General features: G+C 58.9%; 1 protein-coding gene across 1 annotated transcript in view; it reads left to right on the top strand.

The window, feature by feature from the left end:
- BRD4 (bromodomain containing 4) overlaps positions 1-24,940 on the top strand; it is a 64,742-nt gene that overhangs the window by 1,906 nt on the left and 37,896 nt on the right. The window contains exons 2-6 of the mRNA XM_054398779.1: positions 14,338-14,435; positions 16,853-16,962; positions 17,854-18,172; positions 21,496-21,633; positions 23,705-23,840. Coding sequence (XP_054254754.1) covers positions 16,949-16,962; positions 17,854-18,172; positions 21,496-21,633; positions 23,705-23,840 — 607 coding nt within the window. The 5' untranslated portion in view covers positions 14,338-14,435; positions 16,853-16,948. The remainder of the gene's footprint in view (positions 1-14,337; positions 14,436-16,852; positions 16,963-17,853; positions 18,173-21,495; positions 21,634-23,704; positions 23,841-24,940) is intronic.

Below are 24,940 nucleotides of genomic sequence, written 5' to 3'. Positions count from 1 at the left end.
CCAGGAGTTGGGATTCCTCCTGCCTCAGCAGCAAAATTCCCTGCTGGTTTTAGCCCTCTCCAAGCCCACCTCTGACTTAGGTGCCTTGGCTGTTGATGCCGTGGTGGAGGGGGCCGGTGGTGCTTAAATCACTGCTGCAGGAGGACACAGGGCTTGGGGATGAGCACAGGCAGGAATTTATCTCCTCCGGTTGCTCCCCTGCTGCTCCTTCCTCTTAATGAAGTGATGTGGGGGCTCTGAGGGGGGTTGTGATGGGGGATTGGTGCTCACAGCACCACCCACACCCCCTGCCCCCTGCTGGTTTGGATCTGTTCCTCCAGAGTAAACTTTGAGACTGGGTCATGATCTGCTGGCAAACAACATCTGGAGCAGGTTCAGGAATGTCCACCACGAAGATATTTTACCTTGCACTGAGCTGTCCATGCAGGAGGAGCCAAAATGGGGTGGAATCAGGAGGATTTGAGCAAATGGCAGGGAAAAAAAAAAAATAATAAAAACTCCTCCTGGCTGTGCCTCTTCACTGCTTGGGTGATAAATTGATTTCCTGCTCCTTCCTTGGGTTGTTCCTTTCCTAAAGGCAGATGTGCCAGGAATACATCTGGGTGGCTGTCACCTCCAGTGGCATCGCAGGAGGCTTCCACAAAGCCAAAGCCCTCCTGAGGTTGGGGGTGAGGGATGTCTGGGGGGGGTTGTGTCGGCTCCTCGGGATCAGCTCTGGGCTTTGCATCTGGATTTGGAGGGTGCTTGGTGTGGAAGGGACTAAAGTGAGATGAGTGGAAGGTCCTGAGGGGACTGGAAGGGTCTGAGCCGGGCCTTCATCTGGATTTGGAGGGTTCTGGGTGTGGAAAGGAGGGGCCCGAGGTGCCTGAGAGCTCCTGGGGAGCAGGGGCGTGGGGGCTGTAGGCGAGGACTTCGCAGCCCTGCCCGGGCTCGGTGCAGAGGCTCCGGAGCGGCTGCGGAGCTGTGGGGGAGGCTCGGAGCGGCTCTGCCGAGCGGATGTGACGAGGGGAAGGGGGGAGCTGCCCGGCGCAGCCTGGGAATCCCGGCACAGGGATCCCCGGCGAGGGATCTCCGGGAGCAGCTCCTGCCTGCCCATCCCCAGCACCCAGCAGCAGCCTGCCCTTGCTGGGGCTGAGGCCACGCAGGAGCTCTGCCAACCCCAGGCTGGTGCTGGATGTGGATGGATGGAGGCTTTATCCCCACAACTTCTCCTCCTGGAGCTCCTGCTCCCCAAACTGGGATGCTTTGGGGTTCCTCCTGGTGAACCCTCCCCCTGATTTTTATCCAAGCCAGCACTCCACAGCCTTTTGTCTTTATGAAGTGACTGGGAAAGGCTCAGTATTCCTTAAACATCAGCCTGGAGGTCAGGATGGATCCAGAGGGGATGTTAAATGCCAGCACAGAATTCCTGCTCTGATTTCTCCAGGGTCTCTTGGAATGTTTGGGATATTTTGGGAAGGTGTTGAAGAAGCAGCCTTGAGTGGCCCTCTGCTTTGACCAACAGAATCCAGAGTGGGTCTGGTGTGGTTTGGGGTCTTGATTGACATCTCCTGCCTCAGACACCTCAAAGTTCCCTCGGGATGAGCTGCTTCCCATATGGATTTGGCTGTCAGCAAGGTGTTGGGATGTGGGGAGGACAAGGAACACCCCAAACTGAACCTGGAATTCCCAGCTGGAACCTGCCAGAGACCCAAACCCCTTCCTTTTGGGTGCATTTCATCCCTTTTCCAGGATATTTTGGACCTTCTCCCGTGGGAACTTTGTACTTTTATCTGGAAATGGAGGAAACCCAGGAAGATTGACCCCAAAATGATTGAGGTCAGAGTATTTGGGAAGTGTTTGAGGAGCAAAACTCTCTCCCTGGGTTGTTTTTATGCCAATTTTAATGGCACAGAGCAGCTTTGTTCCCATTTTCCCTGTTTTTCAGGGTGGGATTCTGTCCCTTCCTTAGCTTCTGGTTACTGGGAGCAGGAGGAGAGCTGCTAATTATAACTTCTCCAGCAGCTCAGGACAATCCTGCCCTGCCTGGAGAAGCCTGGAGGAGGATGGCCCAGAGCCAGCAAAACACAAAACAGCCTCAAAACAAAAACCTCTCAAACCCACCCAGGAACTGCTCAGGGCTTGGGCAAACATCCTGAAACCTGAAGCTCTGGGAATGGGGCATCCCTCTGGAATCTGAGGGGGTTCCTCTTGCTCTTTGCTTTCTGAAGGACAGATTCCTGCTTTAGGGAAAGGAGGGAGCTGAGGGTGGGCACATTTGGTGCCCTTGGTTAGGCCAAGCTCAGCCCAAAGGCTGATTTTTGGTTAATTAAGTTTGGGTTAGAACTTGTTTCAATCCTAACTAAGCTTTGCAGGTGTTGAATGCAGCTCAGAACCACACTGGGACGAGGACAGCAAAGCTCCAAAGGTTTTAATTCATGTTTTTAACTCAAAATACCCCAAGATGTGGTGTCTGGCAAGAAGCAGGAGGGGCTTGGAGCCTCCACATCCAATGTGGTCACCTCAGGGAGCTGCCAGCTGCTGGAGGAGTTTCTGGGCTCCCCCCTTGGGATTGATTTGCCTTTTTCTGGCCTAATTCACTGACTGCCTGCAGGATCCTGGGGGTTTTCCTCTGGTAAATTGGCCAGAAATGGAGAAATGGCTGAAAAAGAGGCTGTGGGGTGGGTTTTGGTCTGGAGGTGTGGAGCATGGTTTGGGGTGATCAAGGCCATCCATGGCAGTTGGTGACCAGGAGGAGAGGGAGTGAAATGTGTTGGGTTTTACTGACTTCCCCCAGTCCCAGTGTGGTGAGCTGGGAAGGGACCTCTGGGGCTCACCCACAGCAGGGAGGGTGCCCAGGAGCCCAGTGGGCAGCTGGCACTGGAAGCTCTCCACAGCAGGAGACTCCACAACCTCTCTGGGCAGCTGCTCCAGGCCTGGAAGCCTCCAAGCCAACCAGGTGCTGCTGAGGGCAGCTCCTGCCTCCCACTTGGTGCCCCTGGGCCTGGTGCTGGGCACCACTGAGCAGAGCCCAGCCCCAGCCTCATGCCCCCAAGCCTTCAGCTCTTGCCCCCATGCAGAAGATGCCCTCTGGGGCTGCTCTCCTGCAGGCTCCCCAGCAGCACCCAGAGAGGTGCCCTCAGCATCTCCTCCCCTCTGCTGGACTCTCTGCAGCAGCTCCTGGGCTCTGCCACTGGGGAGCCCACAGCTGGCCCCAGCTGTGCAGCTGTGGCCTGGCTGGGGCAGAGCAGAGGGGCAGGAGCAGCTCCCCCTGTGCCCTGCTGCCCACACTCTTCCTCCTGCCCCCAGCAGAGCCCCTTGGGGCCTTCTTGGCCACCTTGCTGCCTCCTGGCTGTCCCCCAGTCTCTCTGGGGAGCTGCTGCCCAGCACTTGCCCTCTTCCCTGGCCTGGGTCAGAGCTGATTTGCTGGGAGCTCAGCTCTGTGCCTTCTGGGGGTGTTGTGGAGCAGACCCCAGCCTGGGCTCCTCTGACTCCTGTACCTCCAGCTGGGCTTTGCTCAGGGGGCTCCTCGTTAGCACTGAGGCTTTATGGGGCTAAAGAAGCTGAATCCAATTAAACCTCAGCTCTCCAGGTCAGGTTTTTGCCTTCCCGAGGTGAGGAGCAGGGAATAACGTTACCAAATCCCTGCCTAATTAAGCAATTAGCTCTTTAAATGAACCTGGGAGCTTCAGCAATTAAAGAGCAGCTTCATTTAATTATTGTCTGCCGGCAGCTTGGCTCTAGCAGCCCAGAGAGGAGGGCAAAGCAACCTCAGAAACAAAAATCATCTCCTAGCAGCGAATGAAACTGAGGTGGGAAAACTTCTTGGAGCTGTTTTGGGGTTGATTTCACCCCAAAAATTTCCGGGGGGGGTAGTGGGGGGTTAAAGAATCATCCCCAGGTGTAAGCTTAATGAGTTACTGGCTGAGGGTGAGCAGCCTCAGGAGCTGTGGTGGGCTGGGTGCAGGGGTTGGACCCCTCAGCAGCAGGGGGGTGAATGCTGATGATCAAAATGAGGGAGGGCAGCTGGCAGGTGGGAATTTGGGGAGGAAATTGGGGATTTGGGGTGTTCTTGGAGCTTGGTTTTGATGCTGTGAGTGGAGCAATCCCGTTTGGGCTTGGGGCTGTGGGGTTTGATGGTTTAGGACCAAATTTGTGTTTCTGGAGAGGCTCAGCTCACAGCTGCTGCTTCATTCCCACCTTAAGGTGTGGCTGGGGCTGGGAAGGGGGTTGCAGGTGCCTGGTGGGCTGAGTTTTTGGGTTAAAAAGGAGTGGAAACGGTGCAGGGCAGGACCCAACTTATCCTTGGCTGGAGTCACCACCACAGCTCACTCTGCCTGTGGGGAAATCTCAACCCAACCCTAAAAATCCTCAATTTGAGGGAAATTTGAGTGATTTCACCCCAGCAAGAGCTTCGTCCTGCCCCACACCTGGTACCTGGGGTTGTTCCTCCTCAGACTGGGCTGAAGGGTGGAAACTGGGACACCCAAGGGTGGTTCCTGGTCTTGGGAGTCTCCTCTTGCTCTGCAGCAGCATTGGGAATGGTTTTGTTCTGCAGCCTTTGCTGAGGGGTTGGGGTTGGGTTGGGTGGGGAGCAGGTGGCACCACGGTGACTGAGGGGCTTGGGGACACAAAGTTGGAGTTCACTTGGCTTGGGTTCCTGCAGTAAGGCAAAGATGAGGATGAGGAAGGGACCTGGCTGTGTGTGGTTTGTGGGGAAGGTCCTCAGGGGGTGGCAGCAGCAGCTCAGCTTCTGAAGGTTTCTTCCTTTCCTTACACAGAGTGCCCCAGACTCCAGTGTGGTGTGCTGGGGTCTGGGGCACTGGGGCTCACCCACAGCAGGGTGCCCACAGCAGGGAGGGTGCCCAGGAGCCCAGTGGGCAGCTGGCACTGGAAGCTCTCCACAGCAGGAGACTCCACAACCTCTCTGGGCAGCTGCTCCAGGCCTGGAAGCCTCCAAGCCAACCAGGTGCTGCTGAGGGCACCTCCTGCCTCCCACTTGGTGCCCCTGGGCCTGGTGCTGGGCACCACTGAGCAGAGCCCAGCCCCAGCCTCATGCCCCCAAGCCTTCAGCTCTTGCCCCCATGCAGAAGATGCCCTCTGGGGCTGCTCTCCTGCAGGCTCCCCAGCAGCACCCAGAGAGGTGCCCTCAGCATCTCCTCCCCTCTGCTGGACTCTCTGCAGCAGCTCCTGGGCTCTGCCACTGGGGAGCCCACAGCTGGCCCCAGCTTTTGATCCCTCATTCTTCCAATTCTTCTGCCAGTGTTCTTCTGCCCCAAACTGATCTTCAGTGGCCTCAAACCCAGCAGGTGCTCCTCAGTTCTGGAGGAAGGCTTCCCTCCCTCTGTCTCCACATCCAGGGATGATCCCAGGGGCACAGCTCCTGTCTGTAGGACATCAGGCTGGGCTCTCACCTCCCTTGTGCTCGGCTCAGGTGGAGGGTTTGGAGCCAGCCCTCATCCCATGGGAAGGACTCCCCATGGAGATGTTTGCCCTGGGCCTCTCCACACAGCATTCCCTTTCCTGGCCTTTTTTCCCCCCTGTGTTCCTCCTCTCTTGACCTTTCTCTTCCATTTCTCACCCCAGAGTGATGAATTTGGAGGGTTGATGTTTTGGGGTGAGCCCAAAACTGGGCACCTGGGGTCAGATTTTCAACCTTTGGGCTGCAAAACCCCTTTTGGGTTGTTTTCCCAGTTTGCCACCAGGTCAGCCACTAACCTGGTTGGACAAAGCCAGGTCCTGCAGCTCCTTGGGTTCATCATCATCATCATCATCTGTGACCCTTTCTGTGCTCACTTGATGGAAGTGAGGAATAACCTCTCAAAAACCACATCACTGAGCCAGGAAGTTTCTTCTTGGCTGAAAGTTTGGGAGCTTCAGGATGAGTTTGCTCTTCCCAGAGGAAACTTCAGTCTCTATGGGGCAGATTCCCTTTTACTCCACATCTTTAATCCCTTAGATACCTGCAAAGGGTCCTAAAGGCATTAAAAAAAAACCAAACAAACCCCCAAAAAACCCAAAAACCAGAAAAACCACAGAAACCAACCACTTGGAAGTTCCTTGTGGTGGTTCCTGGTGGAGCTGCAGATGGGTCAGGCTGTGTCTTGGCCAAGAGCAGCCCAGTTTGGGAATGCTGTGCCAGGCTGGTTTATCCGGTTCTGCCGAGCCTCTCCTGGAGCTCAGCTCCTCCATGGGTGGTAGTGATGAAACCTTCAGCCATGCCACCTCCAAAACACCCCTGGAGCAAGGCCACCAGCTCAGTTTGTCTCCTTGCAGAAGCTTTCACCTCCCCTCCTGCTGCCTTCTGGGAGAAGCAGGAACTGAGGGCTGCTGCTTTGGAGGTTCCTCTGAGCCAGGTTGGAAATGGGAACGTTTGGAAGCAACCCCAGTGGTGGAACAACCAAGTGCTCCTGCTCTGGAGGTGATGGGGAGGTGCCCAAAGCCTCCTCTGAACCCAAAAGTGCTGCTCAAGGTTCATCCAAAGCCAGGTGTTGCCTGAGCAGCAGGAATTTGGGGCTCTCCTGGTATCTCCTGCTGCGTGGAGGGGCTGCAGCGTGCTCAGGAGGGAGATTTGGTCTCCAAGTGGAGAGGTTTCAGAAGGTGAAGCTGAGAGAGTCCAGCCATGGCTGTAGAGGGGGCTTGGAGCTTCAGAGGAGGTTTGCCCAGCTCCTCCGGACCTGGAGGGCTCCAGCTGGGGCTGAGAGGTGCCAGCTTGGCACTTCAAGAGTCAGGAGAGAGCTCCTGAAATCCCTCACCCCAAATGTCAGCACCTCCTCTGGCTGCTGGCTCTGCCCCCAGCTCAGCCCTGGGGAGGGCAAACAGGGAGCTGGGGCTGGAACTTCCCTTCAAACTGGCACCAGGGAAAGTTCTTCCAGGAGAGCTGGGCCTGGAGCTTGTGGTGCTCCCCAGGAGTCACTTCTGGGTCCTCTCCCGGCCAGCATCTGCATCAGCAGCCTGGGTAAAGCCATGTGGAGCCCCAACCAGTTCCAGACTGGGAGGTGTGGAGACACTGCAGAGCCAGGCTGGAGAGCAGGGGGTGAGGAAGCTCCTGAGGTGCCCCCAGGCCAGGGGCAGGATCCTGGCCCTGAGCAGGGATGCTCTGGGGCAGTTTTTTTTGGCAGTTTTGGGACATTGTTGTCGTTTTCAGAGCTCTGGGACTGGGTGAGGGTCAGTAAAAGTGGTCTTGGCTTCACAGAGACTGGTTTTAACTGGTCCTGGAATGTCTTTAGGCCTTTGATGTGGTCTGCTGTGAGCCCAGCAGCTCCACTTCCAACCATCCTGCTGCTTTTCATCTCTTGGGTTTTCTTCCTCTGAAAATGTTTAACCAATTTCTCTGCTTTTGGCCCATTTCTGAGCCCTGTTTTGTCGCCTCTTAGCTTCTGTTATCAGCTCCTCTGGGGCTGACCTTGCCTTGTCCTCTCCTACCTCAGCTTCCACTTGGGTTCCTCCAGAGCTCTCTGCTCCTGCTTGAGCAGTGGTGGGCTGGAGGGGGAGGTGGATTCTGCAGCCTGGGAGGTGTTGAAGGGCTGAGTCTGAAAAGTTTGGACCCAAAACCTGGACTGGCAAAGCCTGGCCTAAAGGTGAGGTGAGGTTAGAGCTGGGATTTGAGTGTGGGGTCAGAATCCTGGTGGTCAGCCTCATGTTCTTGGGAGGAAATTGTCCTTTAGATGCTCATCTCCAGCACCTGAGAGAACATCACAGAGTCCTGGACTGGGTTGGAAGGGACCTCACAGAGCATCCAGTTCCAGCCCCCTGCCATGGGCAGGGACACCTCCTGCCAGCCCAGGTTGCTCCAGGCCCCCTCCAGCCTGGCTTTGAACACCTCCAGGCTTGGAGCCTCCACAGCTCCTCTGGGCAACCTGTTCCAGGGCCTCAGCACCCTGAAGGGGCAGAATTTCCTCCTCAGCTCTCAGCTTCTCCCAGTTTGAAGCCATCACCTCCTGTGCTGTCACTGCATCCCTTGGTCACAGTCCCTCTGCACCTCTCCTGGAGCCTTCTCAGACACTGGAAGGCTGCTTGAAGGTCTCCTGGGAGCCTTCTCCAGGCTGGCCAACCCCAACTGTCTCTGTCTGGAGCCTCCCAACTGCACCTCTTCTGCTCCAGCAGGGTGCCCAGGAGCCCAATGGGCAGCTGGGGTTGGAAGCTCTCCACAGAAGGAGACTCCACAACCTCTCTGGGCAGCTGCTCCTGGGCTGGAACCCTCCAGAACTCAGCTGTGGCCTGGCTGGGGCAGAGCAGAGGGGCAGGAGCAGCTCCCTCTGTGCCCTGCTGCCCACACTCTTCCTCCTGCCCCCCAGCAGAGCCCCTTGGGGACCTTCTTGGCCACCTTGCTGGCCCCTTGCTGGCCCCCAGCACTCCCAGTTGCTTCCCAGCAGCTCCCCCCTTCATGGACTGGGGCAGGATCTTGTTTCTCCCTGCCCCTGGCCTGGGGGCACCTCAGGAGCTTCCTCTCCCCCTGCTCTCCAGCCTGGCACTGCAGTGTCTCCACACCTCCCAGTCTGGAACTGGTTGGGGCTCCACATGGCTTTACCCAGGCTGCTGATGCAGATGCTGGCCAGGAGAGGACCCAGAAGTGACTCCTGGGGAGCACCACAAGCTCCAGGCCCAGCTCTCCTGGAAGAACTTTCCCTGGTGCCAGTTTGAAGGGAAGTTCCAGCCCCAGCTCCCTGTTTGCCCTCCCCAGGGCTGAGCTGGGGGCCTGGTGGCACCTCAGGAGGTTCCTCTCCCTCTGTTCCTCAGCCTGGCCAGGTCTCTCCTCAGCACTGTCCAAGGTGTGTACTTGGGCTGGGCTCATCCCAACATTCCTGGCTCAGGCCTGCCCTTGGGTCTGGATCCCCCTGTGGAAATTCAGGGATTTGGGTGACTCTGGCAGCAGAATTGCTCCTTTTGATTTCTCAGACCAGAGCCCAGCCTGAGCTTGGCCATCCTGCACCAGGCAGAGTTGGGTTTGCCTGGGTCCTCCCTGCTCCGTGGTGTCTCCACTGGGTGCTCATGGGCAGGCTCCTGTCACCTTGTGCCACCAGCTGGTGGGACAGGAGAAGCTCCTGGCTGGGCTTCAGGCTGTGCCTTGTTTGTGGAGCAGGGCAGGGCCCAGGGCTCAAGGGTCACTCCTGTGCCACTTCTCATCCTGGTGTCACCCTCAGGGTGTTGGAGCAGGGACAAAGCCAAGGGGGTGGACTTTGGATGGCAACCACCAGTGTGGAGGGAGCAGAAAGGCTGCAGCTGGGCAGGCTGGGGGAGAGAGGAGCCAGTGCCAACCTCCTGAGGGCCAGCAAGGCCAAGGGCAAGGTCCTGCACGTGGGCTGGGACAACCTCTGCTGTCAGTCCAGGCTGGGGATGAAGGGCTGGAGAAGGAGCTCCATGGGGAAGGCTTTGGGGGTGCTGCTCAGGGAGAAGCTCCCCAGGAGCCAGCAAAAACGAGCTCCCAGCCCAGCCCCAGGCAGCATCTCCTGGGCTGCACCCCAGAGTGTGGGCAGCAGGTGGAGGGAGGAGGTTGTGGCCCTGTGCTGGTGGGAGCCCAGCTCTGGAGTCCTCTGGAGTCAGGGACAGGGACCTGGTGGAGCAGGGCCAGAGGAGGCCATGGAGGTACTGGGAGCTCTCTGCCGTGAGGCCAGGCCAAGAGTTGGGAGTGTTCAGTCCAGGAGACCTTCTGGTGGCCTGCCCACAGATGGAAGAGGCTGAGAAGAAAGCTGGAGACAGCCTCTGGAGCAAGAGCTGTGAGGCAAGGGTTGGACACTGGGAGAGGGTTGGGTTGGGTGGGATGGGACCAGAGAAGAAATGGTTCCTGGTGAAGGTGGTGAGAGCCTGGCCCAGGCTGCCCAGAGAGGTTGGAGATGCCCCAGGCCTGGAAGCATCCCAGGTGAGGTTGGTTTGGGCTCTCAGCAACCTGCTCTGCTTGGGGATGGTTTGGTGGTGACCTCCCAGGGTTGGCTTCAGGGCTAGACTTGATGGTCTTCCAAGTCTCCTCCAAGCAGAGCTATTGGATGATTCCCAGCTGTCCCTGCTGGCTGTGCAGGACTTGGGCTGGATGACCTGGGAAGGTTCCCTCATCCCAAACCCTTCCACGAGCCCACTCAGGAGAAGTCTGGAGGCAGAAATTAACAGAGGAAGAGTTGGGACATGTCCAAGGGTCCTTAGGGGTTGAGTTCATTTGGAGCTGAGATCCCCTCAGGACTCCTGGAAGATGAAGCTTTGACTGAGGGAACCTATAGTGGGAGGTCTGAATGTCCAGGTGGAGCTGGGCAGAGCTCCAGCAGAGCTCCATAGATCATCCTGGGTCCCAAAAGATCAGCAGATCCTTGCCAGAAGCAGTTGGTGGCCACTGGGCTGCATGGTGCTCCCTGGAGCTCCCCAAAGCCTTGGAGCCACCACGATCCCAGCTTGAGCTGCTCCTTCCCTTGGCCACCAAGGTTCTTGGTCCCCTCTTTGGGTGGCTTTCCCCACCTGGTTTGCTGGAAAATGAAGGTTTGAGACCATCCCAGGAGGAGATCTTGGGGTAGAAGATCTCCTGTGGGGTCATGGTGGTGGAAGATCTCCTGTGGGGTCATGGTGGTAGAAGATCTCCTGTGGGGTCATGGTGGTAGAAGATCTCCTGTGGGGTCATGGTGGTAGAGGATCTCCTGTGGGGTCATGGTGGTAGAGGATCTCCTGTGGGGTCATGGTGGTAGAGGATCTCCTGTGGGGTCATGGTGGTAGAGGATCTCCTGTGGGGTCATGGTGGTAGAGGATCTCCTGTGGGGTCATGGTGGTGGAGGATCTCCTGTGGGGTCATGGTGGTGGAGGATCTCCTGTGGGGTCATGGTGGTAGAGGATCTCCTGTGGGGTCATGGTGGTGGAGGATCTCCTGTGGGGTCATGGTGGTAGAGGATCTCCTGTGGGGTCATGGTGGTAGAGGATCTCCTGTGGGGTCATGGTGGTAGAGGATCTCCTGTGGGGTCATGGTGGTAGAGGATCTCCTGTGGGGTCATGGTGGTAGAAGATCTCCTGTGGGGTCATGGTGGTAGAAGATCTCCTGTGGGGTCATGGTGGTAGAGGATCTCCTGTGGGGTCATGGTGGTAGAAGATCTCCTGTGGGGTCATGGTGGTAGAAGATCTCCTGTGGGGTCATGGTGGTAGAGGATCTCCTGTGGGGTCATGGTGGTAGAGGATCTCCTGTGGGGTCATGGTGGTGGAGGATCTCCTGTGGGGTCATGGTGGTGGAGGATCTCCTGTGGGGTCATGGTGGTGGAGGATCTCCTGTGGGGTCATGGTGGTAGAGGATCTCCTGTGGGGTCATGGTGGTAGAAGATCTCCTGTGGGGTCATGGTGGTAGAGGATCTCCTGTGGGGTCATGGTGGTAGAAGATCTCCTGTGGGGTCATGGTGGTAGAGGATCTCCTGTGGGGTCATGGTGGTAGAGGATCTCCTGTGGGGTCATGGTGGTGGAGGATCTCCTGTGGGGTCATGGTGGTGGAGGATCTCCTGTGGGGTCATGGTGGTAGAAGATCTCCTGTGGGGTCATGGTGGTAGAGGATCTCCTGTGGGGTCATGGTGGTGGAGGATCTCCTGTGGGGTCATGGTGGTAGAGGATCTCCTGTGGGGTCAGGGTGGCTTGGGCTGAGGAAAACCCAACGGGAGCTCATGGAAAGAGTGCCTCTGGTCACTGTTGTCACCTCCTGGTTCATGGTGGACACCACCTTGGTTCTTCAGGTGAAATAAAGGAGTTTTGGAGCTGCTCTTGGGCCTGGCTTCCGCTGGCAGGCAGGGGGCAGGTCCTTGGGCATGGAGCAGAGATGTTGCAGCCTGGGACACCTTGGTGGTGGTGGTCTCCTCTCGCTGGGGGTCTCTCCCCGTGCTGGGCAAGAGCTGAAGGGCTGTGGGCATGAGGATGGGGCTGGGACCTTCACAGTGGTCACCAGTGCTGGGCCAAGGGACACCAACTGGAAGCCAGGAGGTTCCACCAGGAACTCTGAGCTGTGGAGCCAGCTGCCCAGAGAGGTTGTGGAGTCTCCTTCTGTGGAGAGCTTCCAACCCCAGCTACCCACTGGGCTCCTGGGCACCCTCCCTGCTGTGGGCACCCTGCTGTGGGCACCCTCCATGGGGCTGGAGCATCTCCAGAGGTCCCTTCCCACCCCCCCATGCTGGGACACAGCTGATGCTGGAGCAGCCCAGGAGGGGTTGTAACTCCTTTGAGGAAGCCCTGGAGATGTGGTAGTGACCTGGCAGTGCTGGGGTGATGCTGATGGCTCAAGGCTCTTGGAGGTCTTCTCCAACCCAGGGCTTTCTGTGATACTGGAGGTCTGTGAAGCAGATGGCTTCTTCCTCTGAGGTTCTTCTTGGGAACCAGAGGTGCCACCAGGTCCCATCTTCATCTGCTGGAGGCCATGGGTGTCCCAGCTGGGACAGAAAAGCATTTATGGGGAAAAAGCCACCAGTGGTGGAGATCTGACCCAGCTTGTGTCATCAGAGCAGGGGCAGCAGATGGCACTGGACCTGGTGGTGTTCCTGGAGCCCATCAACAGGTGGAGACCCTTCTGAACCAGCACCACGGGCAGAATGAGGAGAGGGGGATTAGGTTTAACATCACTAAAAAGACCTAAAAGTGGGCAAAAAGACCTCAGGTTGTGTCAGAAGGTCTGGGTGGGAAGCTGCAGATGATGTCACCAAGGGCTTCAAGCTCTGGGTGGGTTTACCTCTGAGGACTCAGGGTGGGAGGAGTTAAAGAGCTCCTCTAGCTCCAACAAGGGCTTCTCCTGGGTTCCACCCATGGAGCTGCTCTGGTGTCCACCTCCCCCCAGGCTGGGCTTGGATCTCTTGGGTTCCACCCATGGAGCTGCTCTGGTGTCCACCTCCCTCTGCTCAACCTCTGAGAAACCACCACAAGAACCTCAGTTAAACCCTGGGGGTGAGTGTTGGGAGGTGACAAAGCCCTGAGTGGCCTCTTTGATGTTCTGGAGTGAGTCCTGCTGTGAGCAGGACACCTCCAGCTATGGCTTCCAAGCCTTAGTGTTCCTCACCCCAGGGCAGGTGAGTCTTGCTTGGAGCTCAGCTTGCTGGGGCTGGGCCTAAAGTTAGTCAGAGGTGGTTGAGCTGCTCCTTGGAGCTCCTGGGCTTGTGTGCTGGAGTCCCTTGGGTGGGAGAATCAGGGAGTTGGGTGGGTTGGAGAAGACCTTGAAGGTCATGGAGCCCAACCCTTCACCCAGCACTGCCAGGGCACCACCAAACCAGGGCCCTCAGCACCACAGCTCCAGGGCTCCCAAAGCCCTCCAGGGATGGAGACTCCACCACTGCCCTGGGCAGCCTGGGCCAGGCCTGCCCAAGCCCTTCAGGGAGGACATTTCTGCTCCTGGCCAACCTCAGCCTGCCCTGGGGACACCTTCAGGCTGCTTCCTCTGCTGCCAGCCCTCAGCACAAGAGCTCTCAGCCCCAGCTGGCTGCAGCCTCCTGGCAGGGAGCTGCAGAGAGCCAGAAGGGCTTCCCTCAGCCTCCTCTGCTGCAGCCTCAACCCCCCCAGGGCCCTCAGCTGCTGCTCACAACTCCTCCAGACCCTTCCCCAACCTCTTTGCCTTTCTTTGGCCACTCTCCAGCCCCTCCATGTCCTTCTTGGGCTGAGGGACCCAACCCTGACCTCAGCATTCCAGGGGTGGCTTTTCCAGTGCCCCCAATCCAGGGTGGACAATTCCTGCCCTGGTCCATCTGGCCCCACACCATCTCTAGGACCTTGTCCCTACCTCTCCAGAGGCCATTAAAAGGTTTTACAGTCCCAGGAGTTTCCTGGCTCTCAGATGAAGCCCAGCTGGCTCTGGAGATGTGGTTGGCATCTCAGGAGCGAGGTCAGCAAAGCCATGGTGGTGCTGAAGGTCATCTTGGAGGTAGCTCTGTGGTAGAAGCTTGAATCTGGTGGCTTTGAGGCAGTGTCTGTGCAAAGTCAGCAGCTGCTGGCCTCCTGCTGGGGCTGGGGGTGGCTTTGAGACCTCATGAGCTGCTCAGCTGGGCTTGGAGATGCCCTTGGGTTGAATCCAGCTCTTGGAACCACCTTACCAAGCAGCAAGGACTTTGGGGGCTGGCAGGGTATATTTGGAGTCATCCACAGGTCCTCTGAGGAGCAGTTAGGAGAAGGGATGGGACCTGTGCATGGTGAGGCTTTCAAGGAGGTGTTTTGGGTTGAGCCAGCTCCAAACCATGGCTGGTGGTGGTGGTGGGGACCATTGTCTTGGGTCCCTCCACCCATCCAGCTTTGGATCTTCAGCAGTGCCTGGTTTCCAGCCCCAGCATTGCCTACAAATGAAACCAGGAAGCTGGAGAGGAGAAAGATGAAGGAGGGAGAAGTTTGTGGTGGTTTGGGGTGGGATTGTGACCTCCTCATCTCCTTCCCTTGCAGATCTTTCTTTGGATAGTTGTGTTGAAGATGAAGGTCAGAGGGTTGAGCTGGTGAGGAGGAGGAGCCCAACACCTTGAAGGGACAACTCCAGATTTCAGGTAATCCTCCCCAAGTTCACTGCCCTGCTCCTCACTTTGGGGCTGGAATGTCCACCCTGGGAGATCACCACAGTGGTGAAGATGTCAAGAGTTGATTCCAGCCAGGATGGGTCATGATGGTCACCCAAAGAGGCTGAGGGAAGCCCTTCTGGCTCTCTGCAGCTCCCTGCCAGGAGGCTGCAGCCAGCTGGGGCTGAGACCTCTTGTGCTGAGGGCTGGCAGCAGAGGAAGCAGCCTGAAGGTGTCCCCAGGGCAGGCTGAGGTTGGCCAGGAGCAGAAATGTCCTCCCTGAAGGGCTTGGGCAGGCCTGGCCCAGGCTGCCCAGGGCAGTGGTGGAGTCTCCATCCCTGGAGGGCTTTGGGAGCCCTGGAGCTGTGGTGCTGAGGGCCCTGGTTTGGTGGTGCCCTGGCAGTGCTGGGTGAAGGGTTGGACTTGATGAAGCTTCAAGGTCTTCTCCAATCTAAGCAGCTCCATGACTGGATGCTTCATGACCACCTCTTGCAGTTAAAAGTGAAGCAGAAGTGGAAAGGAGAAGGCCTTTGGTGGGGCAGCCACACTCTGGGCTTGGGGTTGGACAATTCTGCCTGGAAATAAATTTCACAGTGGTGGCATCAAAGTCCCTCCTGTGCTGGAGGCTGCTCCTGGGGGGAGGATGAAGAAACCCAAAGCTTGAAGCTGAGCAACCTCAGGATGGGTCTGAGGGAGCTTCCATCCTGCTCTGGCCAAGCTGGAGCCTCCAAGCTCCCATTTCTTGGGGTGAAATCTTCCCTTTTTGGCAGAAGACATCAAAACATCTCAAGGTCTTTGGTGATGTCCTTGTGGTGGGCACCCAACAGCTCAGCCTTGGGCTCTGGGGTGGTGTCTGGAGATGTTGTGGAATGTGGTGGTGCTTGATTAAAGGAGGTCCAAGACCAAACAGCTCTGGGGTGGGGAGGGGAAGGAGAGCAAAGAGGATTGGGGGGGAAAAACAGCAGTTTAGGGCAAGAGTCAAATCTGTGTGGTTTGGAAGTGGTGGTGGAACAGCAGCAGCAGTTCCTGCACCACCATCATGCAGTCCCAGTTGGGTTGGGTGGGAAAGGACCTCAGAGCCCATCCAGTCCAACCCTCTGCAGCCAGCAACCAGAGCAGGTTGCTGAGAGCCCAAACCAACCTCACCTGGGATGCTTCCAGGCCTGGGACATCTCCAACCTCTTTGTCCAACCACCAGGCTTTCACCACCTTCACCAGGAACCATTTCTTCTCTGGTCCCATCCCACCCAACCCTCTCCCACTGTCCAACCCTTGCCCCTGGGCCTTCAGCTCTTGCTCCAGAGGCTGTCTCCAGCTTTCTTCTCAGCCTCTTCCATCTGTGGAAAGGCCACCAGAAGGTCTCCTGGAGCCTTCTCCAAACTGAACACTCCCAACTCTCTCAGCAGAGAGCTCCCAGCCCTCCCAGCACCTCCATGGCCTCCTCTGGCCCTGCTCCACCAGGTCCCTGTCCCTGCTGTGCTGAGGACTCCAGAGCTGGGCTCCCACCAGCAACAGGGGCAGAACCTGAGCTGGCAGTTCCCCAACTCAAAACCACCAAGGTCAAATCAAACCCTTCCCTCCTGTGCTGGGTTGGGAAAAATCCCTCCCACACTGAAAGAAAAAATCCCTCCCCGCCCCCTTCCCTCCCTCCCCGCCCCCTTCCCTCCCTCCCCGCCCCCTTCCCTCCCTCCCTGCCCCCTTCCCTCCCTCCCTGCCCCCTTCCCTCCCTGCCCCCTTCCCTCCCCGCCCCCTTCCCTCTCCCCCCTCCCTCCGTCCCTGCCTCCTTCCCTCCATCCCCACCTCCTTCTCTCCATCCCCGCCTCCTTCCCTCCCTCCCTCCCTGCCTCCCTCCCCCCCCCCGCCACCTTCCTCCCTCCCCGCCTCCCTCCCTCCCCCCTCCTTCCCTCCCTGCCTCCCTCCCCCCGGCTTCCCTCCCTGCGTCCCTCCCTCTCTCCCCACCTCCTTCCCTCCCCTTCTCCATCTCCCCCAGCTCAGCTCAGGGCCAGAAGCAGGAGAGGATCTTCTGCAGCTCTTCTCCTGGTGGTTCCCTCTGCTGGTCCCACCTCTTGCAGCCCTTCCCCTCCCCATCTCCAGATGACCCCAGAGGTCCTTTCCCACCCCACCATGCAGGCTTCAGGGGTTCTGTGGAAGGGCAGGAGGAGATCAGGCCTGGAAAGAAGGAACTGCAGGGAGGGGCTGGGCCTGAGGGGGAAATTCCAGGGGAAAAAAGAAGTAAGGGACCCCAAACCTGGCCACTTCCTGGAGGGACATTTTTGGTCCTGATCCAACTGGATGGATCTTCTTGGTCCTGATCCCAAGAGATGGAGCTTGTTGACCCTGGTCCCAGCAGGTGGATCTTGGCCCTGATCCCAAGGTGTGGATGTCCTTGTCCCTGTCCTGTCCCCCAGGTTGGGCGTCTGGAGGCGGCGGTGCCTGGAGCCCCAGCAGATGGAGAAGCCAAGTGAGCTCTGACTGCACAGCTGCTCTGGGGCACAACTCTGGCAATGTATCCTACAAGGTGAGTGCAGGGAACTGCTGCAGGGCCTCCCCAGCTGCCCCCTCCCCAGCTGCCCCCTCCCCAGCTGCCCTTGGAGCCCTCACTGACCAGCTTGGGCCAGAACATGGAGGAGGTCCACAGGGTTTTCATGGAGACCCTTGGGTAGCCTTCACTGACCAGGTTAGATCAGGATATGGAGATCCCCAGGGTTGCTGGAGACCCTTGATGCCCTCACTGACCAGGGTAGCTCAGGACATGGAGATCCACAGGGTCACTGTGGAGACCCTTGATGCCCTCACTGACCAGGGTAGCTCAGGACATGGAGATCCACAGGGTCACTGTGGAGACCCTTGATGCCCTCACTGACCAGGGTAGCTCAGGACATGGAGATCCACAGGGTCACTGTGGAGACCCTTGATGCCCTCACTGACCAGGGTAGCTCAGGACATGGAGATCCACAGGGTCACTGTGGAGATCTTGAGTCCCTCACTGACCAGGGTGGCTCAGAACATGGAGATCCCCAGGGTCACTATGGAGATCTTGAGTCCCTCACTGACCAGGGTGGCTCAGAACATGGAGATCCCCAGGGTCACTATGGAGATCTTGAGTCCCTCACTGACCAGGGTGGCTCAGGACATGGAGATCCATAGGGTCACTGTGGAGATCACCAGAGTCACTGGAGATCCACAGGGTCACTGTGGAGATCCTTGAAGCCCTCACTGACCAGGTTAGATCAGGACATGGAGATCCACAGGGTCACTATGGAGACCCTTGAGTCCCTCACTGACCAGGGTGGCTCAGGACATGGAGATCCCCAGGGCTGCTGGAGACCCTTGACGCCCTCAGTGACCAGGGTAGAGAGGCCCAGCTCGTGACTCCCAAGCCAGCCCTGTGCCTTCTCCTGGCTGCCAGGGTGTCCGGCGAGGAGTGCAATGGCATCAACAGCATGGCGGCGGAGAGCGGCCCCGGCACGAGGCTGAGGAACCTGCCGGTGCTGGCCGAGGGCCTGGACGCCTCCCAGATGTCCAGCAGCCAGGCACAGGCCCAGCCGCCGCCGGGCAGCCTGGTGGGGGTCAACCCCCCGCCCCCAGAGACCTCCAACCCCAACAAGCCCAAGCGCCAGACCAACCAGCTGCAGTACCTGCTGAAGGAGGTCCTCAAGACCCTCTGGAAGCACAAATTTGCGTGGCCTTTCCAGCAGCCTGTGGACGCCGTCAAGCTCAACCTGCCGGTGAGCGCAGCCTGCGGCAGCTGCTCGGCACCTGGAGGGGAGGAGAGAGGAGGGGTGGGGTGCAGGAGAGCTGGGGGGGTGCGGGAGAGCTGAGGGGTGGGGTAGAGGAGAGCAGAGGGTTGGGGTGCAGGAGAGCTGGGGGGTGCAGGAGAGCTGAGGGGTGGGGTGCAGGAGAGCTGAGGGTTGGGGTGCAGGAGAGCTGAGGGTTGGGGTGGAGGAGAGCTGAGGGTTGGGGTGGAGGAGAGCTGAGGGTTGGGGTGCAGGAGAGCTGGGGGGTGCAGGAGAGCTGAGGGGTGGGGTGCAGGAGAGCTGAGGGGTGGGGTGCAGGAGAGCTGAGGGTTGGGGTGGAGGAGAGCTGAGGGTTGGGGTGCAGGAGAGCTGAGGGGGGGTGCAGGAGAGCTGAGGGGGTGCAGGAGAGCTGAGGGTTGGGGTGGAGGAGAGCTGAGGGTTGGGGTGCAGGAGAGCTGAGGGTTGGGGTGCAGGAGAGCTGGGGGGTGCAGGAGAGCTGAGGGTTGGGGTGCAGGAGAGCTGAGGGTTGGGGTGCAGGAGAGCTGAGGGGTGGGGTGGAGGAGAGCTGAGGGTTGGGGTGGAGGAGAGCTGAGGGTTGGGGTGCAGGAGAGCTGGGGGGTGCAGGAGAGCTGAGGGTTGGGGTGCAGGAGAGCTGGGGGGGTACAGGAGAGCTGGGGGGGTGGAGGAGAGCTGAGGGGTGGGGTGGAGGAGAGCTGAGGGGTGGGGTGGAGGAGAGCTGAGGGTTGGGGTACAGGAGAGCTGAGGGGTGGGGTGCAGGAGAGCTGAGGGCTGGGGTGCAGGAGAACTGAGGGCTGGGGTGCAGGAGAGCTGAGGGTTGGGGTGTAGGAGAGCTGGGGGGTGCAGGAGAGCTGAGGGTTGGGCTGGAGGAGAGCTGAGGGTTGGGGTGCAGGAGAGCTGAGGGTTGGGCTGGAGGAGAGCTGAGGGTTGGGCTGGAGGAGAGCTGAGGGTTGGGTGCAGGAGAGCTGAGGGGGGGTGCAGGAGAGCTGAGGGTTGGGGTGCAGGAGAGCTGAGGGGGGGTGCAGGAGAGCTGAGGGGTGGGGTGCAGGAGAGCTGAGGGGGGGTGCAGGAGAGCTGAGGGTTGGGGTGCAGGAGAGCTGAGGGTTGGGCTGGAGGAGAGCTGAGGGTGGGGTGCAGGAGAGCTGAGGGGGGGTGCAGGAGAGCTGAGGGGGGGTGCAGGAGAGCTGAGGGGTGGGGTGCAGGAGAGGTGGGGGGGTGCAGGAGAGCTGGGGGGCTGGAGGAGAGCTGAGGGTTGGGCTGGAGGAGAGCTGAGGGTTGGGGTGCAGGAGAGCTGAGGGTGGGGTGCAGGAGAGCTGAGGGTTGGGGTGGAGGAGAGCTGAGGGTTGGGGTGGAGGAGAGCTGAGGGTTGGGGTGCAGGAGAGCTGAGGGGGGGTGCAGGAGAGCTGGGGGGGTGGAGGAGAGCTGAGGGTTGGGGTGCAGGAGAGGTGAGGGCTGGGGTGCAGGAGAGCTGAGGGGGTGCAGGAGAGCTGAGGGGTGGGCTGGAGGAGAGCTGAGGGTTGGGGTGCAGGAGAGCTGAGGGTTGGGGTGGAGGAGAGCTGAGGGTTGGGGTGCAGGAGAGCTGAGGGGTGGGCTGGAGGAGAGCTGAGGGTTGGGGTGCAGGAGAGCTGAGGGTTGGGGTGGAGGAGAGCTGAGGGTTGGGGTGCAGGAGAGCTGGGGGGGTACAGGAGAGCTGGGGGGGTGGAGGAGAGCTGAGGGTTGGGGTGCAGGAGAGGTGAGGGCTGGGGTGCAGGAGAGCTGAGGGGGTGCAGGAGAGCTGAGGGGGTGCAGGAGAGCTGAGGGTTGGGCTGGAGGAGAGCTGAGGGTTGGGGTGCAGGAGAGCTGAGGGTTGGGGTGCAGGAGAGCTGAGGGGGGGTGCAGGAGAGCTGAGGGTTGGGGTGCAGGAGAGCTGAGGGGTTGGGGTGGCAGGAGAGCTGAGGGTTGGGGTGCAGGAGAGCTGAGGGGGGGTGCAGGAGAGCTGAGGGGGGGTGCAGGAGAGCTGAGGGGTGGGGTGCAGGAGAGCTGAGGGTTGGGCTGGAGGAGAGCTGAGGGTTGGGGTGCAGGAGAGCTGAGGGGGGGTGCAGGAGAGCTGAGGGGGGGTGCAGGAGAACTGAGGGGTGGGGTGCAGGAGAGGTGGGGGGTGCAGGAGAGCTGAGGGGTGGGCTGGAGGAGAACTGAGGGTTGGGGTGCAGGAGAGCTGAGGGTTGGGGTGCAGGAGAGCTGAGGGTTGGGGTGCAGGAGAGCTGAGGGGTGGGGTGCAGGAGAGCTGAGGGGTGGGGTGCAGGAGAGCTGGGGGGGTGCAGGAGAGCTGAGGGTTGGGCTGCAGGAGAGCTGAGGGGTGGGGTGCAGGAGAGCTGAGGGTTGGGGTGCAGGAGAGCTGGGGGGGTGCAGGAGAGCTGAGGGTTGGGCTGCAGGAGAGCTGAGGGGTGGGGTGCAGGAGAGCTGAGGGGTGGGGTGCAGGAGAGCTGAGGGGGTGCAGGAGAGCAGAGGGTTGGGGTGCAGGAGAGCTGAGGGTTGGGGTGCAGGAGAGCTGAGGGTTGGGCTGGAGGAGAGCTGAGGGTTGGGGTGCAGGAGAGCTGAGGGTTGGGGTGCAGGAGAGCTGAGGGTTGGGCTGGAGGAGAGCTGAGGGTTGGGGTGCAGGAGAGCTGAGGGTTGGGGTGCAGGAGAGCTGAGGGTTGGGCTGGAGGAGAGCTGAGGGTTGGGGTGCAGGAGAGCTGGGGGGGGTGCAGGAGAGCTGAGGGGTGGGGTGCAGGAGAGGTGGGGGGGTGCAGGAGAGCTGAGGGGCTGGAGGAGAGCTGAGGGTTGGGGTGCAGGAGAGCTGGGGGGGTGCAGGAGAGCTGAGGGGGGTGCAGGAGAGCTGAAGGGTGGGGTGCAGGAGAGGTGGGGGGGTGCAGGAGAGCTGGGGGGCTGGAGGAGAGCTGAGGGTTGGGCTGGAGGAGAGCTGAGGGTTGGGGTGCAGGAGAGCTGAGGGTTGGGGTGGAGGAGAGCTGAGGGTTTGGCTGGAGGAGAGCTGAGGGGTGGGGTGCAGGAGAGCTGAGGGGGGGTGCAGGAGAGCTGAGGGTTGGGGTGCAGGAGAGCTGGGGGGGTGCAGGAGAGCTGAGGGGTGGGGTGCAGGAGAGGTGGGGGGGTGCAGGAGAGCTGAGGGTTGGGCTGGAGGAGAGCTGAGGGTTGGGGTGCAGGAGAGCTGAGGGGTGGGGTGCAGGAGAGCTGAGGGTTGGGGTGCAGGAGAGGTGGGGGGGTGCAGGAGAGCTGAGGGGTGGGGTGCAGGAGAGCTGAGGGGTGGCCTTGGTCCTCTGCAGGACTACTACAAGATCATCAAGACCCCGATGGACATGGGAACAATCAAGAAGCGCTTGGAGAACAACTACTACTGGAACGCTCAGGAGTGCATCCAGGACTTCAACACCATGTTTACAAACTGCTACATCTACAACAAGGTACAGGGGGCACAGCTCCTGCCCACTGCCACCAGCGTGCCCCCAGGGATGCTCTGCCAGGCTGCCCCCAGGGATGCTCTGCCAGGCTGCCCCCAGGGATGCTCATCAAGGGTCCCACCAGGGATGCTCTTCATGGGTCCTGCCATGGATGGTCTTCAAGGGTACCACCATGGTCAGTCTTCAGGGGTTCCACTGTGGTTGTTCTTGAAGGGTTCCACCATAGTTGGCCTTGAAGGTTTCAGCATGGTTGATATTGGGTTCCACTGTGGCTGGTCTCGAAGGGTCCCATCATGGTTTATCTTGAAGGATCCCATCGTGGTTCATCTCAAAGGCTTCCATTGTAGTTGGTCTTGGGTTCCACCATGGTTTGTCTTGAAGGGTTCCACCGTGGTTTGTCTTGAAGGGTTCCATCGTGGTTTGTCTTGAAGGGTTCCATCGTGGTTTGTCTTGAAGGGTTCCACCGTGGTTTGTCTTGAAGGGTTCCACCGTGGTTTGTCTTGAAGGGTTCCACCGTGGTTTGTCTTGAAGGGTTCCACCGTGGTTTGTCTTGAAGGGTTCCACCATGGTTGATCTTGAAGGGTTCCACCATGGTTGATCTTGAAGGGTTCCACCATGGTTGATCTTGAAGGGTTCCACCATGGTTGATCTTGAAGGGTTCCACCATGGTTGATCTTGAAGGGTTCCACCATGGTTGATCTTGAAGGGTTCCACCATGGTTGATCTTGAAGGGTTCCACCATGGTTGATCTTGAAGGGTTCCACCATGGTTTGTCTTGAAGGGTTCCACCATGGTTTGTCTTGAAGGGTTCCACCATGGTTTGTCTTGAAGGGTTCCACCATGGTTTGTCTTGAAGGGTTCCACCATGGTTTGTCTTGAAGGGTTCCACCATGGTTTGTCTTGAAGGGTTCCACCATGGTTTGTCTTGAAGGGTTCCACCATGGTTGATCTTGAAGGATTCCACCGTGGTTTGTCTTGAAGGGTTCCATCGTGGTTTGTCTTGAAGGGTTCCACCGTGGTTTGTCTTGAAGGGTTCCACCATGGTTGATCTTGAAGGGTCCCATCCTGGCCTCCGATCTTGCGGAGCTGGCCAAGGTTCCCAAAGCTTGGGGAGCTGGAGAAGGTTGTCAGGAGGTTGGTCCAGGTTGTTCCTCACCCCTGTGTCCGTTGACCTTTTCTCCTCCTCCCACAACGTTGCACAAGACCTTGGTGGCTGTTCCAAGCTGCTGGTCGTTGGCCCTTGTGGTCCTCCAAGCTGTGTCCTTGGCCATTGCCCTTTTGGCTCTGGCCCAGCATGATGCAACACGAAGCTCTTGGAGAGTTTCAGACCACTCCTCCACACCAGGAGGTCTTCTGCCACCTTGGCCCACCCCAGTGTCTACAGCCTCCTCCTTCATCTCCTCCCTGACCTTCACCTCTCTTCTCAAGGCTGGAGGACAGAAAAGCATCTAAAGAAACCTCTCTGTGGACCTCTTGGAGCCTGCAGAGCATCAGGGCTGCTGGACAAGCCTGGTGGTGACCATCCCCATGGTCTTCTCTTGATACCACCATGTCGTGAGGGTGGTGGCCCTTGGCTTATTGGTGTCCTACAAAACAGCCTCAGACCTTCACACCTCTGGTCCCTCCTCACCCACACTGCTGCAGGGTGGTCTTGGCCTTTTGGTTCCTCCTTCCTGCTCTCCTTGACCTTTGCAGGCTTGTCTGGATCCATAAGGACTTCAGTGATGTCTTCTCCTTCCATGTTGGGCCACGAAAGCTCCCAAGGCTCAACTTGGACCTCCAAATCCTCCTTTTGAGGGGAGGAAGCCCATCCCCAGCTCTTCCTCCCCCACCACACTCTTCTTCTGCCCTACCCTTGGAAGTCCACAGAGAAACCTCTTGCATGAGACCTACCACCACATTGGGCAGATACCTCCTGGTGGAGACAACCACCAGGCCCTAACCCAACTCCTCTTTGTGGTGGAACCAGCAGGTTGACCACGGAGAGTCCTCTCCTGGAGATCAGTGGTGTGGACGACATTGCCCCATGTCCACCTTGCTCCTACCTAGCTTGTGCTCTCTCTTTCTCCTCCAGCCAGGAGATGACATTGTCTTAATGGCAGAAGCTCTTGAGAAGCTTTTCCTCCAGAAGATCTCAGAGATGACCCCGGAGGAGACGGAAATCGTCATCGCCCAGACGAAAGGGAGAGGCCGTGCCAGGAAGGAAGCAGGTAAGGCCCATGGCCACCTGAGGGTCACTCTCAGGTCTTGGCTGCAAGTCCTGGGCCTGCCTCTGGCCTCCTGAAGTTGGGGTGGTTGAGGTGTCCATCAAATCCCAACCATGCTCCTCAGCAGGCTTTGGAAGCATGGGGTGGCTGAGAAGGGGCTCAAGGACGCAGCTCAGAGGGTTGTGAGCGGTGGGGCAGGGTCTAGTTGGTGGCCTGGAGCTTATGGAACACCTCAGGGGGCAAGAGAGACGTCCAACATCTTCACCAGTGAGATGGGTGAGGGACCCTCAGGTGATCCAACCACAAAAGGAGTGCTCAGGCTGAGAGGTTTGGGGTTCTTCAGCCTGGAGAAGGCTGCAGGAGGCCCTCTGGTGACGTTTCCACAGATGGAAGAGGCTGAGAAGAAAGCTGGATGCAGACTCTGGAGCAAGAGCTGTAGGCCAAGGGGCAAAGGTTGGAAATTGGGAGAGGGTTAGGGTTGGATGGGACCAGAGAAGAAATGGTTCCTGGTGAAGGTGGTGAGAGCCTGGCCCAGGCTGCCCAGGAGGTTGGCGATGTCCCAGGCCTGGAAGCATCCCAGGTCAGGCTTGCTGAGACACTGAGCAACCTGCTCTGCTTGGGGTGACCTTGGTCACTGCAGGGCCTTGGACTGGATGGGCTTGAAAGGTCCCTTCCAACCCAAACCATGCAACCAGAGCTGGCCAAGCAGGAGAACTGAGGGAGGGAACCTCTTGAGGTTCCACCAGGTCAAGTTTCCAAGAATTAAGAAATTCTTCATAGTGGTGGAGCCCAAAATGGGTCCTGAGCGAAGAGCTGCCCAGTTTGGAGCTCCTGGGGGGGAAGAGCTTCCCAGTTTGGAGCTCCTAGGGGGGAAGAGCTGCCCAGTTTGGAGCTCCTGGGGGAAGAACTGCCCAGTTTGGGGCTCTCTAGGGAAGAGCTGCCCAGCCTGGGGTCTTGGGGGAAGAGCTTAGGTAATGATAAAATGGACCTGGGGAAGGAGGATGTGGTGGGTGCTGGTCCTGGAGGGTCAGTTGAGCAGGAGGAGTCAAGGAGGACTTGGTGGGTGCTGGTCGTGGAGGGTCAGTTGAGCAGGAGGAGACAAG

The sequence above is a fragment of the Indicator indicator genome, unplaced genomic scaffold (assembly GCF_027791375.1).
Source record: "Indicator indicator isolate 239-I01 unplaced genomic scaffold, UM_Iind_1.1 iindUn_scaffold_105, whole genome shotgun sequence".
Lineage (NCBI taxonomy): Eukaryota > Metazoa > Chordata > Aves > Piciformes > Indicatoridae > Indicator > Indicator indicator.
The sequence above is the reverse complement of the archived record's forward strand: the minus strand, read 5'-3'. Positions and strand labels throughout refer to the sequence as shown.